This window comes from Macaca nemestrina, chromosome 1 (assembly GCF_043159975.1).
Source record: "Macaca nemestrina isolate mMacNem1 chromosome 1, mMacNem.hap1, whole genome shotgun sequence".
Taxonomy (NCBI): Eukaryota; Metazoa; Chordata; class Mammalia; order Primates; family Cercopithecidae; genus Macaca; species Macaca nemestrina.
In genome coordinates, this window is record NC_092125.1 from 156,285,053 (window position 1) to 156,306,118 (window position 21,066).

At 40.0% G+C, this 21,066-nt stretch overlaps 1 protein-coding gene and 1 long non-coding RNA gene across 3 annotated transcripts in view; one reads left to right on the top strand and one right to left on the bottom strand.

Moving 5' to 3' along the window:
- LOC105482680 (adenylate kinase 5) overlaps positions 1–12,548 on the bottom strand; it is a 292,348-nt gene extending 279,800 nt beyond the window's left edge. Inside the window, exons 1-3 of one of the 2 annotated variants that reach the window (XM_011742912.3) lie at positions 12,123–12,548; positions 7,422–7,608; positions 739–834 (exon numbers count right to left, since the gene is read on the bottom strand). In XM_011742912.3, coding sequence (XP_011741214.1) covers positions 739–834; positions 7,422–7,608; positions 12,123–12,182 — 343 coding nt within the window. In that variant the 5' untranslated portion in view covers positions 12,183–12,548. Of the gene's footprint in view, positions 1–738; positions 907–7,421; positions 7,609–12,122 lie in introns of both variants that reach the window. The other variant, XM_011742910.3, reaches the window with a different exon arrangement.
- Positions 11,246–21,066, top strand: part of LOC139361876 (uncharacterized) — a 47,095-nt gene continuing 37,274 nt past the window's right edge. Inside the window, exon 1 of the long non-coding RNA XR_011619713.1 lies at positions 11,246–11,463. This is a non-coding gene — a long non-coding RNA (uncharacterized lncRNA). The remainder of the gene's footprint in view (positions 11,464–21,066) is intronic.

The window sequence follows — 21,066 nt, forward strand, 5'->3', positions numbered from 1 at the left end:
ATTATCATTGTTATTTTGGCTAATACTCAGATGTTATGTGCTATGTAAAACACTATTCTATTAGATTTGTTTGTCTTTTAACAATGAAACTTTGGATTTATTACAGGTGCCAATCTGCCATAAAGAAGATTCATTTATATGAACCTTTACCAATATATTATTATTTATTTTTCCCTCTAAAGTTAATAGTGAGTAAAAATTTAATTTGTTGGTTCAAAGGGGTAAAAATCACATCATGTTTAGAAGACTTTCTTTTTTTCTTCTAGAAACAGAGTCTCACTATGTTGCCCAGACTGGACTCCTGGGCTGAAGTGGACTCCTGGGCTGAAGGGATCTTCCTGGCTCAGCCTCCCTACTAGCTGGGACTACCACCACATCCAGCTCTTAGAAAACTTCAACTGGCTCAGTTATCTGTGATCAAGATTAAATACATAAAACCACAGGACAATAAATCTTGAAGGTATTACTTTCAATTCATTATAGAGATTTTCTATGACATTTTAATGGGAATCTATGAAAATGCAATAGGCATTAGATTATATAATTATAACAATTTTCATTTTATTGCAACTTATACTAAGAATATCTCCATTTATTGTCCCTTGAGCTTTTGTTTCTATTGATTGTCATTATCCAACTAAGTGTTTGCACATATAATACACAATTTACTTTTTTGAAATGTAAATATATAAACAAAGGTAGCAACAGTATGAGAATTTTTGCTTTCTGTCCTCATACCTATAACAAGAATGATTTTTGGTCGAGGTCTGGTAGGATCAAAAACCTCATACTCCTCAATCAACTCTGCAGTCTCAGAGAGATCCGTGTCACTTTCTATGGAGAATTGATGGATTGGAGGGAGCCGGTCATACCGCCGATATGGAAAGTTTGAATTTTCAGGCATTACTGCAAAAGAGTAAGATAACTTTGAAAAGGAAAAAACACCATAATAAAACACTCTTCACACTTAAACAATTAGTAAAAGCAATTTTAAAATGAAATGGGTTTGTTTTGTTCTCAACTGGAAGAAGTCTCCCTTAGGGGTCAGCAGGCTTTATCACAAAGGGGCAGATAGTTAATATTTTGGGCTTTGTGAGCCGTGCAGTTTCTGTTCAACTTAGCCATGGTAGTATGAAAGCAGTCATAAACAATATAATAAACAAATGAGTGTGCCAGTGTTCCAATAAAACTTCATTTGTAAAAACAGGCAGTGAGATGAACTTGGCTCATGAAACTTTACCACCCTCTGCCCTAAAAGGAACCTTCTCAGATACTACCTAGTTTTGTTTGGTAGGTTGCATACATCGTGGCCTCTGCAAATGGTGCTCTCTGGAGTTATGTAGTACATAACCTTCACAAGCATATGCAGCTGCCTGTCCATAAAGCTAATGCTTATATATTGTGTATTTCATTCATTCAACAAATATAGATAAGCTGCTTACTATGACCCAGAAATGCTATTGTGATCTAATGGAATAGCTTGGTGGCATAATGAATAAAAAATTAAGGTACTGTCACGGTCAGTAGGAGGGTGCAATAATTCCTACAACTGGAATATCTTATAACATCATGTAGTTTTACTTTATCAATTTACTTATTATTTTTAATCTACTTGAGTTAAAGATGTAAAAGTTTAAGTTTGTATCTATAATGGCAACAAATACTTGCTATTTATTGCTGTTTATAACACGCCAGATATGTTAGTGTGTTAAGAGTAATTTAGTATAAGAATAAGATGTAGTCCTGTCCCTTCAGTGCTTATAAACTAGAGCTTATATGTTTATATCTTATAGCTGTATGAACACCAGTCATGATAAGTGGTAAAATGAGTATCTCTCTGATAAACACCACAGTAATTTAATGAATTACATTTGGGCTGCAGTGGTAAGAAAGGACTTGCAAAGGAGGCAGGACCTGAACTTTGAAAGACAAGCACAGGTGATGAAATGCAGGAAATATAATCTAGTTGGTGGGAACAGTACGAAGACTCCGAGTCAGAAATTCAAATGACATACTCAAAAGGACCAGAGGACAGGGCTGGCAAGTCCAAACTAGGGAGATGGTCTCAACCAGTTGTTGATATACAGTTTATGGCTCCCTCTTCTTTACCTCAGGTGTCAGTATTCCAGGAGGCACAGAGAAGCACTAACTACCCAAAAGGCACTCGCACAAAGCAAACAGGAGGCCACCTGGCCTTCCATGAGGAATTCTGCTGACTACCGTATCTTAGCATGGCATAAGGCTCACATCTCCTCCCAGGGATGTTGATCTGTTAGAACTTTCCATTCTCTGTTGATACAATAAATTAGGCCATTGACCACGGACCCACTAGATTCATTTTAGCTTCATGAAAAGCACTGGGTAGTCTGCAGATGACAGAAGATCTCTTTTAGAAAGATCTGGGAAGGGCTACATCAGGAAAAGCACCAACAACAGTATCCTGCTCTGCCTTGAAATTTAATCAGTTCATCCAACATTAGACAAAATTCGAAACATTATCCTTGGTTACTTTCTTCCCTCTCTCTGCACATCTACTCCCAATACTTTATTTGCAAAACATATACCAAATGCATATGCTTCTCTCCATCTCTACTATCACAACTCTTCCAAAGCCATCATCATATTTTACCTGGAATATCATAATAGACTATTTACTGATCTACCTGCTTCCATGCTTGCCACCACAATCAACTGCCTGAAATGTTCTTCCCCTGTTTCTCCCATGGCTGACTGCTTCTTGTCATTGACACTTTACCTTAAAGGTCACCTCCTGCAAGAGGACTTTACTGACTTTCTAATCTAGTGCAGCCTCCTAGTGAGTCTCAGGGACATCACTCTAATGCTCTGCACAGCACCTACTTCACCATCTGAGAGTTTCTTCATTTATCCATTCATTCATTGTTTGTCTTCTCCAATTGGATTATAAGTTTCATGAGAGCAGGGGCCTTACCTATGGTCTGGAGCTCTGTATCCCTGGGATCTAGAACTGTGTGCTTGGCATATGGTCAGTGTCCAATAAATATTTGTTGAATTAATAATAAAAAGAATATCTTACTGAAATAGTTTCCCATAGAGAAAACTCAGAAGATAAAATGGGTGGGCAGAGCGTGGTTCAATGTGGAGGTCCCTGAACCCTTTACCATGGTAAAGGGTTTAGCTTTAGTAGAAAGCCAGTGGAGGATTTGCAGGGGAGGGTTGGTAAGAGAAAGGAAACAATGAAATGAAATACATGTTTTAGGAAGGTTAATCTGCTAGTTAAAATGAATTGGAGCAGGGAAAGACTAAGAACAGAAACAGTAGCAGCTAGGTGGCTGTTAAAGTAATCAACAGATGAGAAATGAAGGCTTAGGCTAGAGTGGTAGCAGGGGAAACAGAAATGGATGGCCAGATCTGAAGGATGCGATTAGGGTTGGAATACGAGAAATGAAAGGCGGTGACAGTTCAAAAACAATTTCCAGGTTTCAAGTCTAAAAGGATAAGGACCATACTGCATTTCATATAGTATCTTTCTGCCCTCTCTTTTCTGCTCCAGCAATATTGGACTTCTCTCATTCCTAACCAAATTACAGCCTCTTTGTCTGCCTCAGGAACTTCTCTTCGCTGTTCCCTGGTACAATCTCTTTCATCCTTCTCTAGCTAACACACACTTAGCTTTCGGCTCCAAATATAAGCACATCACCTCTTCCAGGAAGCCGATCCTGAACCCCAGCTAGGTTAGATTCAGTCCTTTGTTAACATGGTTAATTCCTTAGCATATGATTTTCCTATGGTGCCATTGTGCTCCTGCTTATATTCCTGCTGCTTGACTTCACTGCTAGGCTGTAAGGTCCCCAAAGGAAGGTGCCATGTCTGTTCTTTCCCGGTGGTTGGATTTTCAGTCCTAAAAGAATGTCTGACACATAGTAGTACTCAATAAATGGTTAATTTATTGCCCAACTGACTTACCGGCTGACTTCATGGAAACAGGAAAAGAAGTAAGTGCTGGTTTTGAAATAAATATAGTGTGTTTGGTTTTGGACATGTTGAATATAAGATAATGAGATATTCTGGAAGACAGGCTCTATGAATGTTTGGGGTTATGGGATTAGAACTCTTATTTACAGATAATTATTCAATTGTATGCATGTGGCAGAAAGAAAGGGATGCTTACCTCATATTTAATGCTTTAAAGACAGTCAGCCAATAATTTAATCCTTGCTTTATCATATTTTAACTTAGGAAAGTAACTTGATTAGATGATGAAAATGTTTCATTTCACAGAATAATTTTTCATAGTAATAACACATTAACATAGCTAAGGCAATATTTTTACAAAAAATGCATGAATCACTCATTTCTAGAAATAATCACTATGCTTTAAGATACTGGGCAGTTAGGAATTTTGTTGAATGTAATAAACGATTCCACACATTACAACTAAAACCTTCAAAGCACAAATGAATAAAGTATTTCATAAAATAGAATACAGGACCAGTTTAGAAATTATTTTCCACTTTTTAGCATACTTTCAGATACAAGACCATGTGATGTCACATTCTTACCACCATAGGTATATGAAAATTTTGTATTTGATGATTAACTAAAAGATCCCCGTGTGGGAATTTTGGTAAAGTATCAGTGGGTATGGAGAACCTAAAATTAACATGCAATCTTATTTTAATGAAAATTAAGCCTACATTTTCCTTTCTTGTTTTAGCTTATCCTGCTAGATTGGGAATTCCAAACTCACAATTTGTGTACCCAACATAGCCCCACAGATGTGTTTTGTTCAGCTGGACATTTTTGCAAAATTAGTACTTAACTGTCTTTAAACAATGATTGTTCTCTCTAGCTCTGCTCTCTAGTTTGGCCACAGTCCTTACCATTCTCTATTGACACATGACCTGCCTAGCTTCTATGTACAATCAGGCCAAGTAACAATATAAAAAAGTATCAAATAGAAGTATCAAGATTTCATTTTGTTGCAGTCACTTTTACAACCACTCAGAGCAGCATCCGACTAAGTAGATGTCATAGCTTCTCAGATTTAATTTTTAAAATGTATACCTGAAGTTTATTAGTACTTTAAGGTTTAGAAAGCAGATTCCCATATTTACCTCGCTTGATCTAACAAGAGTACGGGGTATGTATTTAACAGGGAGCCAGACATTAAGTATGATGACACCCTGGGAAGTAAGCTTCCCGTATGTTGGGGATGTGTATGAACTGTTCAAGCCCACAAAAATATCATTTATTCACCAAAGTAGTAATGTACTAAGTGGTATGCTGCAGCAGCAACTGGCTAAAGATACAACCATGAGTACCTGCTGCCCACAGAGAGGGCATATCTAAGCTGTGTCTGCACAGTTTGGAGTTCTAAACTCCAATTCTGTTCATTTGCTACTCTGTGTATCAGGCTGTTCTCAGTGAACCAGAAATCCTGCTGATTTACAAAGAGTGAACTTTATACCTGGGACTCTGCTTGGTTATCAAACCAGAACGTGGGTCTATGAATAGACTGTATGGCAAGAGAAAAATCTCTTTGGTATTGTAAGGTCCTAAAGGTCAAATCAAAATATTTGGTGCAAATTTGATTTAGTAAGTATATAAAGACACAACCTTACCTTAGGACTTCCCATAGAATGTAACCACATGGCTTATTTTGTACTGAGTGTTATTTTACCTCCTGTCTATGTAAGACGGACAGCGGTGAGAGACCTTGCACGGTAATGAGATTAATTGCTAAGACTCAGAGTGCTAATCTCATTACCTTATAGTCACACCAAAAATTTTCTAGCTATTTTTCTGTTTTTTGGTCCATTATAACATTTGAAAGTTTGTAAAATTAGTTTTAAATAGCAACTTCAGACATCTCATTACTTCTCAGCAGCACTGGGAAATTTGGTCAGGGTCATATCACTGACTTCTGCATGAATGGTGAAGGACTCTTTTCTTTAGAGATGTTTCTTAGGAAAATCTATTTCTGTTTGCCTTCTTTTGCTTGTGTTCCTTGAAAATTAGCACACTATGACTTTTTCCCACACTGCATTCAAATAAAATCTATGTGAGTCATGACTAATAAGGTTAAGCAAACTAAGATTTGCTTCCTGCCTATATTCATTGCAGATAGAATTGTCTCCATTTCAGATGCTGTCTGTATAGCACAAATCTTTTGTTGTATAATTTTTGAGAATGGTTTCAGTTTTGAAAATGTAATGATCTTGGCCACTAGAACAGAATTTAGTTTCCCCTGATTTGAGCTGATTCCAATTTGCACATACTATTATACGTCTCAACTTCATCTAGAAGTTGAAAGGCTGGTTGGCTCATGTTGAACCCCTAATTTTGATAAGCACATGTTTCAGAAAGAGATCAAAACACCATGAATCTTCTCTAATGAACTACAGTTTTTAGTTCTAAACAACTCCTAAAATTTAACCGAGTTTACTTTTCCAACTTCTTTTATAGCACCCAAATTCCTAGATTAATGTATTAATTAATACATTGCATTCAGTAGATGCTTAAAATTTTTTTTATTGAATTAACTAGTGTTAAAGTGAACTAAATGTGACCTGAGAAGGACTCCATACTTCTATATTTGAGTCCTTGCGGACAAACTGCAACCTAGCTTAATAGGCAGACAAGATTGAAAACCTAACTTAGGAGTATGCACCTGTAACAATAGCTGAGTCTTGGCCGATCCCAGCGGCTGTACTTCAACCATTTATACACGATTGAGCATTCAAACTGTGTTCAATATGGCAAATGCTAAGTTGTAACCAATCCAGCCATTCTGTACCTCACTTCTGATTTCTGTATGTCATTTCCCTTTTTTGGTCTATAAATCTTCCACCACGTGGCTGCACTGGTTTCTCTGTGCATCTGCTGTGTTTCTGGGGGTTGCCCAGTTCATGAATTGTTTGTTGCTCAATTAAACTCCTTTAGATTTAATTTGGCTGAAGTTTTTCTTTTATCACTAGTATAAACTTCACATGCATTTATGCAGATGCATTATTATGAACTCTGAACTTGGAAACATTAGTAAGCCAAATCTCTTTCTAGTTAATAAAAAAATGCTGAACTGCTATGCAATAACTACCAATTATACCTCTATTCTATTCATTTATTGTGAGAAATCTTATTTGCAATTTTAAGAAAAATGTATGTATGGTTTGCTAATGTAATTTATTTTGCAAAATAATGAAGTCAGTAATATAAAATTTCATTAAGCCTCTAGTGAATTGTTGGACAACGGTGTGTAATTTTGTTTGTCTTTTTATGGAAGTGATTAGAATTAGTAGCAGAGAGAAATTAATCATGATCCAAGGACTTCAGGCATTTATAAACTCAAAAAATGAAATCACTGTGTATAGTCTATATGGCATGTTTTAAAGAGAATTGCTATAACTATAAAACTGTCTATTATTCTCCATATACATTACCATTTCTTAGAAAGGATCTCCGTGACTGTCCTCCATTTAGCGGAGGTAAGGTCTTCTTTTCCTGGCTTACAAATGTATCCCATTTCACCTTGTCACAGCCACCCAGTTCCTTGACTTTCTGTAAACAACTTTCCAAGTATTCTACTGGGTCTTCAGGCTTAGAACACATCAGTCCATTCAAAAGGCTCTGAAATATAACAAAATATGTACAAATACTTTTCAACCCACCTTTGTTTTTTTAAAAATTTAATTTAATTTATTTTTCTGAGATAGAGTCTCACTCTGCTGCCCAGGCTGGAGTACAGTGGCACAATCTTGGCTCACTGCAACCTCCACTTCCTTGGTTCAAGTGATTCTCCTGCCTCAGCCTTCCGAGTAGCTGGGATTACAGGTGCACACCATTATGCCCAGCTACTTTTTGTATTTTTAGTAGAGACAGGGTTTCACCATATTGGCCAGGTTGGTTTCGAACTTCTGACCTCAAGCAATCCACCCACCTCGGCCTCCACCCACCTTGGCCTCCCAAAGTGTTGGGACTACAGGCATGAGCCACCGCACGTGGCCCCACCCACCTTTGTTAAAATAGTGTTATGGCTCATCTTTGGATTCTGGTTGTTTTTGTTCTTCGCATTTGTCTTTTAATAAACAGTTAGAGTTGAAATTACAATCTGATGGAGTCATTAAGATAATCCCTTAAATTCTTGCCTAATTAGTTTTCAGTTCAGCATTCTCTGCCTCTTAAGCAATTCAGGCAACTAGATAGTTTAAAATGGAAGAGCCGTTCACTTTATCACAGTGAGATAAAATGCAGCATGTGAAAATGCCCCAGTCATTATTTGTCTCACTCCTACCCACCCTTTATGTCTCTAAACCTCAGTTTCTTCTTTTATAAAATGGGGGTAATAATAAATACCTCATAGAGTTTTTAAAGAATTAAATAATTTCATATTTATACAGTGCACATTAAGTGCGTGGCACATAGTAAATGCCAAACAAACTTTGTTGGTGGTTTTAGTTATTATTACTATCAGGAAGTCTTCTCTGAATCCCTAGGTTGGTCTGTGAACCCCTTCTTCCGTGTTCTCAGGTATCCAGCATAAAACATCATACTTGTTTGTCATTTATACTGAAACCATTGGGTTATGCATTGGTCTCTCTTCTAAATTATAAGCTCTTCGACAACACAGAGTGAGTCTCATTCATTTTTCAATCCCCAGATACTGATGCTTTCCCTGACATTTGGTAGGTACATATTTAACTGTTTTCCAATTGGAAAAAAAATCCCTCAAAGCTCAAATCTAAGTGAGACTAAAAAAAAAAATTACTCTTTGACATAGAGTAGGTCACTACAATATCCACTAAGATTCCAGATGGGGAAGGAAAAAAGGCATGATCCTGCTATTGCTTTCATGGTTCATGGTGTCTGATGTGTCACTGGTACTAGTTTCTAAAAACGCCACCAGTTTGGAAATGCTGATTCCTGGAAGCTGGACTGATGTACAAAATATTTTCCTTTGGAGTATTTCATGGAAAAAGCATAAAGGATTATTCTTACCAATATACATTGTTAGCATACAAAACACCCTTTGAAGGGCTGACATCTGTTTAAATACAGTATTTTATTTTCAATTATTTCCTGTGTAATTTGCTCAGAATGGTAGGCAATTCTCACCAGGTACGTTTGTTTTCTGAAATCCTAAATAGAGTAAGCTAGAGTGTGCACCTCTATCAGCCAAGTTCAATTGCAGAGGGAGCAGAAAAAACTACCAGGGCATCCAATCCAGTTTGTTTGTCAAAATCTGTCCTATATACACACACATTGCAGTTGAGCTTCTCACATTTCTCCCATATGCCAAGCCAGTATTAATCTTATTAATAAATAAAAGCCTCTATGTCATATATTTATTTGCATACCCAGTGCATTCTCAGCCCTGTGTGACTTTATTACCCCCATTTTATAGATTAGGAAATCACAACTCAGAGATGTTAGTGACTACTCCAGTTTACTCAACTAGAAACACCTAGGCCCAGGATTTCAATTCAATGTTTCTGATTCCAAAACCCATATGTTCTTCTCTGTACCTGTTGCAGAAATGTGGTGTAAGATAAAAGAAAACATGAGATTCTCTGTGCCATCTGCAAAATGCCCTCTTTTAATCCCTACTATTGCCTGAAATGGGTGAACACACTCAATGACTCTTTTCTGAAAATATACATTTCCAGCGTCCTTAAACAAAACTGGTTCTCCAAAGGGCACTGATTTTAAAATAGGGCAATGAGTTCCATTCCTTCATGGATAATTCAGATCGTTTTTTCTAACAGCCAGCCACTCTCAGGGATTGAAGACAACCAGCACATATTATTGCTCAGTCTCTGAGTGAACCCTTTGAGACCTTGAATAATCTAATTTGACTTTCCACAGTATTCAAATTGATTGCCAAATCTCTGCTGTAAGGTACAAGATCAATATACACACCATAAAGTTAGCCAGAATTAAGAACTCATGACAAAATAATAAGAAAGTGGTTTTAAAAAAGTCTAAAACCGGAAACACATTTCAAAAATGAACCTACCAGAGATATCCCATATTCCATTTGGCTTACATGATGTCTCAAATTAGGAAAAAATCTGAAAAGGTCAGTTAGATATATTTACTTGTCTGAAAATACGTCAATACAATAATCAATTTGTCTATAATGGCCTCTAATATCCACAGCTGGGGCCAATGTCTTGGTGTTTAGTAGATAGCTAATTGTTAAACTTTGTACACTTAGAATATTGTGGTGGGCAAAATCCATTTTAAAAACCTAAAGTATTTAGTTTTACAGTCTACACTCATCACATGGAGAACTGCCAGATTTTCCTTCCCTCTTGAGCTGCGCATAGCACAGATTCGTCTTACTGAAGGATGTAGCCTTTGGAGGTCACCAGCAGTCTACTTACATCTTACTGTCCAGAAGTGAATCTAAGTCCATTACTGTATTTCACCCAAGCAAGTTGACTTCCTTTTCTGGGTGTGCATTATTTATCCCATTCATATGCAGAAAAGTAAATAAAAAACCTAAAACCTTAACAAAAAGGCCTGCCATAACTTATTTGCATACACGGTGTAGATTTTAATAAACTATCAAAATTCTCTGTGGTTACCTTCCACCAAGGAGGAAAAACAGTACCCACATTTATAAACCAAAAAGATGTATTATGTAGGAATTTTTGCAATCACGTGGTCCTCCTACAGATGTTTTCAATGATTCTTTCAGAAGCGTAGAAATGAAATATATCTCAGTAGTAATCTTTGTGAGAAAAACTTCGCCTCTTAATTTCCATATTTACTTTTTGAAAATTAAAACAAAAAAAGAACAACTCTTAAGATTCCCACACATTCTCAAGACCTGTCCTTATGCAACACCACCTAATTATTTTCACGCAGGAGTAACACATTTGCTAGATTTGGGCTTCACATACCACGCTTGAGCTCAGTGAATGCTTCACCTGGAAATCTTGACTTCAGATGACCTGAAAACGGTGGCTTATAGAGGTGAGAGAAAAGAAGATCTGTAATTATGGCAACCCATTTTAAAGACAGTTTAGGGAAACTGAGGCAAAATTATTTTCTCCAGTGGTGCTTTAAAATTCCTTTTAACAGAACAAATCCCTCAAATCGGGGGGAAAAAACCCTCATGACCATTAGTTTACGATATCAGTCTATCAGTTTTCAGAAATGGGAACGAGGTTTGCAGAGAATGGATTTCCCCTTTCAGAGCTCGCTTAGGAAGCTTGGCTTGCTTCTATTCTTTTCTCCTCCTCCCCCCACTTCAAGCAAAAGCACTTGAGATTCAGGAATGTTTTTAAATTCAAATACGAAGAGAAGGAAAGGAAGCCAAAACGACCTGAGACAGGGGCTGTGGCTTAGAACCGACTAAGGTTCATTCCTCAAGCCTCCTCTCTCTCAGTCCCCAAGTGTTCCCCCCACTCTGGGTCCCGGTGCAGATGATGCTGTGCTTCGGTTTGAAGACTGAGCAACAGGAGTTGCTATCTCCAGGTGGGTTGTCGAGCACTGGCGAAACCTGCGGCCCAACCCTTCCTAGGCAACGGAAAAACGTGCTCAGGAGTTCATTCAGCGAAAGCGCAGAGCAACGCTGGGGGCCTGTCACCGGGGAGGTGGCACTCGATAGGTTGGGTTTTGCTTTTTGCATCTTCATCTCTCTCTTCCAAGCTGTCTCCGGGGAGGGCTGCCTTCGTCCACATTTCCTCTTCCCCCAGGGGTTCCAACCCTGGACAAGTAGAGTGACTAGGGCTCTGGATCCCTCAGTTTCGAATCTTTACTCGCTGCTGGGAGATAGTGCAGCCACCTGGCCTGGCCCTCGCCTCCAGAGAGCGCAGCCCGGCCGCGGTCTGGAGCCCACCCTGGGTGTCCACATCCGAGGGGCGCGATGGGGGCAGGCTGTTTTCAGAACCCTGCTGGAAGACTGAAACTTGATCTCTATGATGCAGGCTTCTAAGCCCAGCCATCTGACAAGGACCCTGGCAACCCGCGGGAAAGGCGACTACCCTCGGGCGAGCGGGCGAGTGCGCTTCTGCAAGCCCCTTCAATTACATGCCCCGCGTGGGGAAGGTGGGACGGGGCGCGGCTGCCTCACCCCGAACCCCCGAGATGCAGTCCCCGGATGCTCCCGCCCGTCGGCCAGCCGTAGCCCCTACCTCAAAAAGCTGAGGGATTTCCCTCCGGGCCAGATACTCCTTGGCATCGTTGGTGTTCATGGCTGTGCCGCGCGTGCCTTGGGGCGCAAGCGGGGAGGATCCCGGGCTGCGGCGACCTGAGCCGGGGCTGGCGCTGGGGCTGGCAGAGTCCGCGCCGAGCAGCGGTGCAGCCCTCTTTCTCACGCGCACTCAGCTCAGCCTCTCCGCCCAGGCCAGGGACCCCCTCCGCCTCTCCCCGGGGGCTGTGGTCTCCGCGTTCCCGCCGCCCCCGCTTCAGTTGCAGTCCCTGAGCCGGAGCTGCAGGCGCCGAGCAGCTGTGCCGCGGCTTCCCGGGCTGCCAGGCAGCGCGGCCGCCAGGGGTGGGGCGCAGGGAGCGGAGGAGGGAGGACAGCGTGGCGGACGCAAGGCAGCAGCCCGCCCGCCTGCCTCTCCGGTTCAGCGCGCCGCGCTCCGCGCCTCTCCGAACCGGGTCTGCGGCGGCTGCCGGTCACGCTGCGCGGGCGGGCGCGAGGTGCGGGGGTGGGGGCGGGCGCGCGCAGGGGGTCGCAGTCATACCCCTCGGTGCCGCACCGGCGCCAGAGCGCGACGCTTCCCTGCGTGCGCCGCCCAGGGATGCAGCTACCCGGGACCAGGTGGCCAAGGGAACAGGGTCGGGGTCTGTAGGAACCTGCCACCGTTTCGCTTCTCCGGACCTTGTACACACACAGACACACACGCACGCATATACACGGTTACCTCCGGGTCCCCGAGAAACTCTCATGAAAAACCTAATAGTCACAGGATTTATCATTTATTCTTAAGGTTACCTATCTTTCACTATAGGGAGCTGTGGGGAAGGAGGAAAAGGGGATTCATGGTATGGAATCCAACCCTTAAGATAATTTTTAGATTTTGAGTATCTCTATCCTTCAGGAAAGTTTTGCTAGCTGGTTTCGAATTTTTTCCCTGTCGGTGTCACAAATCCTTATCGACTTTAGGATAAGGCCTTAGTGTGAGCCTGAAATCCTAATCAACTGAAGGACTAATAAGTAGTTAACTAGTTAATTATCTCCATGGAGAGGAAGGGACAGTGGAGGAGAAAGGTGGGTGGTAGTGGAGAGCTAGAGATGCTTAAATTGCAAATGTGTTTAGTAGGTGGGGAGGGTGGGCATCATTAATTAGACCTGAGGAGTGTGCAGCCCGTGGACAGTGTCGCATCAGAGCACCCCTGGGGGAATATGAGTGAGTATGGGTGAGTGCGCTAGGGCATAATGGGTGATGGATCTTCCTGCTGCAGACCATTGTCAAGGTGTAACCCATCTTCCTCCCAGCTCCCAAGATGACTCAATTCCCTACTAAGATGTCTTCTCTTTGTCTGTTTGGGAGATGGTCCGTAGTCCGTGCCCCCGGATAATATGATCTCTAACTTCCCACAAAGCCTAACAGTATAGGACCCTTTGGTAGGCACTGGTATCTGGGGTCTGGCTGGAGAAAGAAGCAACGCTGCCTCTGCTTTAAAAAACTATAGAGTCTGAATGTCCATTTCAAGTGCGTCTTTGCAGATATTGGTTCTATTTCTTGTTCCAGAAGCAACTGCAGCTCAAGCCTTAACTATAGCTACAGCTTTGTTTTACCTGCGGGAGTAAATGAAGTTTTGAGAACACTTGTGAACCCGTGTGTCATATGGTTGCCTTAAATGAGGCAGGTATCTCAGTTCCATGGAAATTGGTTTTTGCCCTTAGAATATACCTCTTCACTTACAGTCCCAACTTGTAGTATTTCTTTACCTTATTTAAGATTGGCTAGGGCAGTAGCGAAAGCAGTGTCTCTTCCCTATGCAATGATGCTTGAAAAGTACGATGGTCCGTGGCATTAAGGCTTACTTTGTGAGCATGCACAGTGGAGGTGAAACACGTAGGAATGAAGAAGCCACTTTCTCCAGGACTTTTCAAGGTCATCCTTTACAGACGAGAATCTGGCAGAGTACGGCTCACCTGTCTTCCCTTGAAGAAATGCATAATTCTAAGTGTACTTTAGTGTTACTGGACAAGTGATGGCAACTTGCTTGTAAAAAGAGAATGGATAAGAAAGACTACACTGCACTAAAAATTGTAGACAGCCTGAAAAATGTAGTAAATGGTGATACAGCAAGTTTTCAAGTAGCCTTATGCAGGGACAATCAGTGTATTTTGGTGTGTGCCAGGGTGGAGAGAGATGTGTGAAAGAGGAAGATGTTCATAATTACTTTTGCAAAGGAAGTTGTGGCTTTGTAGGGAGGGGCTACATGAGAGAGGTATAATGCTTAAAAGTCAAGCTAATGGTTCAAAAGAGAGGAAAGAGAAAGGACAAGGACCACTAAATATATCCTTGCTGTGGGAAAGCTGGCCTCTCATTCCCTGTGATGAAATTCTATGTGTGGGTATATAGAAGGCTCATGGCCCTTGGCCCTTTGTTTATTTGGGAATGCTTTCCTGCAAGCTCTAATGAATCAAAATGATTACTGCTTGTCGGATGTCTTCGGATAGACTCTCTTCTCATCACGCCTTGAGAGAGGGTGCTAGGTTCTGAGATATAGCAGTGGATAACAGACAAGATCCTTGCTGTCAAGGAACTTAAATTCTGTGAAGAGTTTGTGTAAGAAGTGCAGATGAACAATAAGCAAATAAAAATGCATAGACAACATCACATAGTGATAAAAATACAAAAAAGGACATAAACAAGAACATATCAGTTAGTGATAACTGATGATGAAAATCACAGTTGTTGATTTGAAGCAAGGGGGCAGAGGCTCCAGGTCTGTTCTGTGGAAGCAGCTGAGGAAATGGGAGTAAGAATAATCATTAGGGACCAGGCACGGTGGCTCATGCCTGTAATCCCAGCACTGTGGGAGGCCAAGGAGGGAGGATCACGAGGTCAGGAGATCGAGACCATCCTGGCTAACACGGTGAAAACTCGTCTCTACTAAAAATACAAAAAATTAGCCGGGTGTGGTGTTGGGCACTCGGGAGGCTGAGGCAGAAGAATGGCGTGAACCCAGGAGGCAGAATGTGCAGTGAGCTGAGATCGCACCACTGCACTCCAGCCTGGGTGACAGAGCAAGACTCTGTCTCAAAACAACAACAACAACAACAAAGGAATAACCATTGGAATGATGACTAGGACTTCCAAAGGGCTGAGCATGCTTCAGGCTCTTGGTGGGAATGTTTCCCTGAGTCATTATAGGTACAGATGAATGGAGGAATAAAATATCTATAGCTGTATCTATAGAATGCTTAGGACTCAGCCAAAGAAATTTAGAAAGGTACCCTAGCAGGAAAAAGTAAACTTTCTATTTTAAAAAACAAATATGTTGAAGTCTTTAAAAATTACACCATGATGACTTGAAAGAGTAAATGCCATATATAGGGATTCCTGATTTACTATGCAGGAGTATGTTTAGGTGCTGAGAAAATCTAGCTCGAGCAATGTCTTCGTAATGTCTAGAAATATGATGGTGTATAAATACATCATTTACAAGTCACAATGAAAATAGTGTTTTATGGTAATTCATTCAGTCAACAGATATTTCTTGTGCATCTCCTGTGTGCCAGGCATTGCTGGCACTGCTGTGCTGTCAGGCGTGTAGGTGAATAAAACACGTGCATGGAGCATTTATCTAGGAGCAGGAGATAATTTGCAACATATGTAATAAACAAGTATATGAAATTGTTGTTAGATGGTGATAAATACCATGGGAAAAGAAAAAGTAGAGGAGGGTAAGGAGAACTAGAAGGCTGGCTTCAGTTTTATATAGAGTGGTCAGGGAAGGCCTCATTGAGAAGGTGAAATTCCAGCAAAGGTTTGAGAAAGCGAGAGAGCAACCACTTCAAATGTCCTAGCAAGGGCAGATTCCTGGCACTTTCTGGCAACAGCAAGGAGGCTAGTGTAGCAGGAACAGGGTGAGGGAGGAGAAGAACAGAGAGGAATGCGGCCAAAGCACTTGGGGCCTTGTAAACCATTGTCAGTTCTTCTCTAATGGAAAGTTAGAGAAACGTTTCAAGCCAAGACTAAGATGATCTGACTTACATTTTAAAAGGCTTGTCTGTCTTCTGGTTTAGGTATGGGTAAGAGAGAAAAGGTAGGAGTGGGGAGAACACTTGGAAGGCTATTGTTACTCAGGTATGAGGTGACGAAAGCATGGGCTCAAATGTTGGCAGCAGAGACAATGAGAACTGGTTAGATTCTAGATATATTTTGAAGATAGAACAAATAGGGTTTCTTGACAGCTTGGATGTAGTATATGAGAGAAAAAGAAAACCTCAATTATGACTTCATGGTTTTTGGCCTGTGGATAGCATGGAGACAATTAATTGGCCTCAAGAAGCTTACTAACTTACAAAATTATTTAATAGATAGATGGTAAGGAACTCTATGCAACCCAGAGAAGCAACAGGACAACTGGCTCTGAAGGGCGTCTGGCAGATGGTAGGTTCTCCCTACTGCTTACTGACCATATTTCTTCATTTTCATCTGCAACCCTTGGCTTATAGCAGCCATTTGAGCTCCAAAGGTAACCTACATGTTAGGTTGACTCACACGTTGTGTAACCTCCTGTGCGAGTAGAAGAGAGGAATTTACATTTGCTTCAGGATATGCTTGCAACTTAAATGTTTTGGAACTTCAGTGTCCATTCTGCACAAATATTTTACCTACCCGTGCGAAATCTCTAATTCCATCAAATCTAGTCTTCATCCACCAACCAGTCAACCTAACTTGGCTATGATAGATATAAATAAGGGAGCAACTTGAACTCCAAAGACCCTCTAAGTTTGAAAGTTGCAGGTAAAATACGGAGAGAAGTATTATTGTTTTGATTTAAAGAAATATACTAACATATGCTTAGAAGTAAAAGCTTTTGGAAGTCCTAGAGAAAAACAGATCAGTTTATTTTTAAAAAATTGTTTTCACAGAATGCAAATAACACATTTGAGTTTTTATTATACTACCCTTTTTATCATTATTGACAAGCAGCAATTCTGTGAGCCTAGAGGCCTAAAATTTCTAAGTTATACCTATGTATCAGGACCAGTATGACCTTCTGAGTTGTTTACATTGCCTATTTTTGTCTTTACTATATGTCTCATGAACAATGTATTAGTGATGCATACACTAATTAGTCTAGGATGAGTAACAAAAAATCTTTCCATCCAAGGAATAAAATGTGTTTTTTCTCAGTAGTCACAAGGCATTCATGTTGGTGTGCTAGAAAATTTTAAAACTTACCAGAATTTACCATCTGTTCCTGTTTTTATCTAGTCTGTTTAACCACGTTTCTTCTATTAATTGTCCTTCTGCTATACAATTAACATTTGCACTGTTTTTCTAATAAGATGAAATCATAAAATTAAAGATCTACTGGAGATATATGAGTAGTGGTTAAGTTAAAGAGCTCCCTTCCCCAAATAAATCAACATTTTAGATTGTGCAGAGGAAAACTAATACTAAAACATTTCTTTAGGAACGTCCCTCTCTTGTGGAAAAATGTGAGTGATTATCACTGTCTTCACTGTCCATTATGGTACTCACTAGCCTCACATGGCTATTTACCCTTAAATATTAGATTAGTGCAAAAGTAATTGCAGTTTTTGCCATTTGTGATTGCTTTTAATGGCAAGAAGCAGTTACTTTTGCACCAACCTGATAAATACAATTAGTTTCCTGTTTTATACTTAGTCAAATATTTCCATCCCTTCAAGGCTCTATTTAAAGACAACCTTCTCTATAAAAGCCATCTTTATTTAGCCATAATGGATTTAAGTGATTTCTTGCTTTATCCTCTTTAGAATGTTACTTGTACCTCTATCCTGCCTTCTTCCTTATTTATGTACCTTTGTTTTTCTCATCTGCTTTGACCCCAAAATGTGTCTTCATGGTTGTACCCTTATGCAGTTTATCATAGTGTCATGTACATAATAAATACTCTAAAATTATGATTTGAGTAATTTATAATACATTTAAGTATTACTTCTGTTTTGTGAGCATATGCAGCCCCATTGCTAGATGTGCTTTGAATTTGTAAATGTATTTGCTCCATTATTTTCTAGGGTTATCATTTTCAGATTCTATCAGCATTAACTAATCTTGAGATGTGGGGGAAAAGAAGACTAATTGCAACAAGTTACAGACCCAAGTTTCTCTATTCATGACTATGAGTTGTGCTCGAGCATTTGAATTGCCTTCACAATTCTCTCTCATGCCTGTAGCTAACAAACAGGATGCAATTTAAATCAAACAAATAGAGTGTCTACTAATCCCTGATAATTGCTGCTAGGTGTCCTTCCCATCCAGCTGTCCCTGGTCACCAGTTTTACAGAATCGCAATCATTAGGACAGAAAAAGATTGTTATGACCTTGTTCGTGCCGTTTCTAAAAACTAGCCTGTTGTTACACTTCCATTATTTGGATCAAAACAAAGCTTCTCATCAGTTAATCTTTTTTCAAATTACAAGCTCCAAATAGATTCTCAGAGGTCATTAATCATCTCACCTCCAGAAAATATAACACAAACCCATGGCATATTCCTTTTAAGGAAATGTTGTATTGTGTTCCTCTTGTCTTTCACAATATTCTTGTTTGTAATTTTCAGAAATTGGAAGGTGCTATTTACGAAGATTATTTCATGCTAATGAAATGTTGGAAGTCTCAGTGTTGGAACTACTTTTGATGCAGACGTTTTTGCTCCTTAGTTCAGCTAAAACCAGGTTCTTATCACACGACCAGGAAAGATTAGGCATGCAGACACATTGAAAGATGAGGAGAGCAAAATTTATTAAAAGAAAGCTCTCAGCAAAAAAAGGAGAGGTCTTGCTAACAGGTTCCCACCTCACAGATTGAACACTACATCAGGCCACCACCCAAGAGCTGAAGAGGCCAGGCTCCTCCCCACTGCACGAAGAATGGATTCCTGTGGCTCCACCCCATCCCCCCAGTGCTCATGTGGACATTATTCAGAAAGAATTAGTTGAGAAAATGTGGGCAAACAGGGGCAGTTCTCCCTCTGGGTCCCAGTTTCATCTGGCACCAGCAGTCTGGTCTGTCAGCCTTCAGGCTGTTTTAGGTTTGAAGGGGGATTTCGCCAGGGATCCTTGGCTGTTTCCCATCTCTGTCACTTTTATGAAAGCAGAAGAGAAGAAGTTTTTGTATATCTCTGTTATCCTGAGCACCCACTTTCAAAAGAAGTTTCCTAACATGGCCCTGGTGGCTTCATGGGGACGGTCACCCTGGCGTTTCATATCTACAATTTGATAAAAGTGAAAGGAAAAAGTATTCTTATGCTCAGCCTGAAGTATTCATTAAATACTTTTTAAATTTACTATAAACACCTTTCAACTCATCTATCTTATGGTTACACCAATGGCCTCTCAGCAGGCAACTTTTTTTACCTGTTTATCTTCAGCCTTGGCTTTTCTGTGCTCCAGTTCTGCCATGACAATGGGTTGCTAGATATCCACACTTTCATTTAGCTAATATTTATTGATCACGTACTATATGCCAAGCACTGTGCTAGATTTTTAGGAAACAAAGTCATAGCCAGTGTGGCAAAATGCTCATGGTCTCCCCAAAGGAAAAGGCTACTAAACCAAAGAGACTATAAAAACAGAGTAGAAAGAGTATAGGCTGTGGAGTCATAATTTCTAGCCTGGTCTCATTCTTACTCAGCTATTTGATGTCCACAATTTATTAACCAGTCCAAGCCTCTCTTTTATGAAAATAAGCATATTAATCCCTAGCTCACTGAACTATTGCAAGGGTTAATTGAGCCGGTAAGTGCAGAGTTGAAACCAAACCTAATTCTCAGCCTCCAAATTCCAATTCATTGCCTACCGAATTTCTTAATCTATCATTGAAGACCCTGATCCTCATTAACCATTACTCTCTCTCTCACATTGTAAATGCACATTGAATTGATTGGGTGCATCTGTCTGATGATCCGAGTACTCTGTCTGCCTGGAATACCTCCCCAGTTCTGCGTGGCTAAATTCTTCCTGCTTCAAGGATCTTGTTGAAATATCATCTTCTTCATAAAGCTTTTTTGGCCTCTGCATCATGAAATAACTGCTTCCCATAAAATCCTGTAGTGTTTTTTTAAATATGCTTTTATGAGGCAAGGTACATGGAGTACTAGAATAAGAATGGTAATTAATATCAATGCATCAAAAACATTATAACTGGAGCAATAGTTTGTCATTTAAGCTTGAGAAAGATGTGGTGGTGCCATCTTGACTTTGAAATGAAAAGAACCTAAGGGTGTGTGGAAAAGGGATGATCAGTTTTCTCCATAGCCAGCCCTCAGTCTGCCCTTGCTACTTCTACTTCCCCACATTTACCTTCTCATTCTCTTCAGGAAGCTGATTCTAAAGCAAATTAGAAATGGTGGTAATGAATCAGATATAAAAACCAGCTGATATAAGTCTTTATGAGCAACTTCAAAGTGGATGTTTTTAAGCTTATTTGTTACCCTGGTTCTTAGTAAACGTGGGTTTGTTGGCTTATTTTTCTTTGAACCATCTCTCTAAAGTCTTGAATGCTTGAAAAGATGTTAGCGTCTAGAGTTTAGAAATGTTTTAATTATTGAATAAAGAGTGGATTTTGCTGTAATCTAATTTGCTTCTTATGCCATTAGATCACTCAATCAATAAATATGTTGAATCTCCATAAATAAGAAATATATTTATAGAAGCAATTTGGTACTCATTGTTGTTATAAAGTTTGATTTCAAGGATTTTGAGAATACATAAGATTTAAATTATTCATTACCAAAGTAATTTCACTTTCTGTGTTTGTGTAAATATTAGTAAATGTCATTGACCTCTATTAAATGCGTAGGCTCTCTGAAGAGTAAATATGATTTTATGGTGGACTATCACCACTTTCATGGCAGTCATCAGCAACTAGGCAAGGAGCAGAGGTACTGGAACCAGACCAG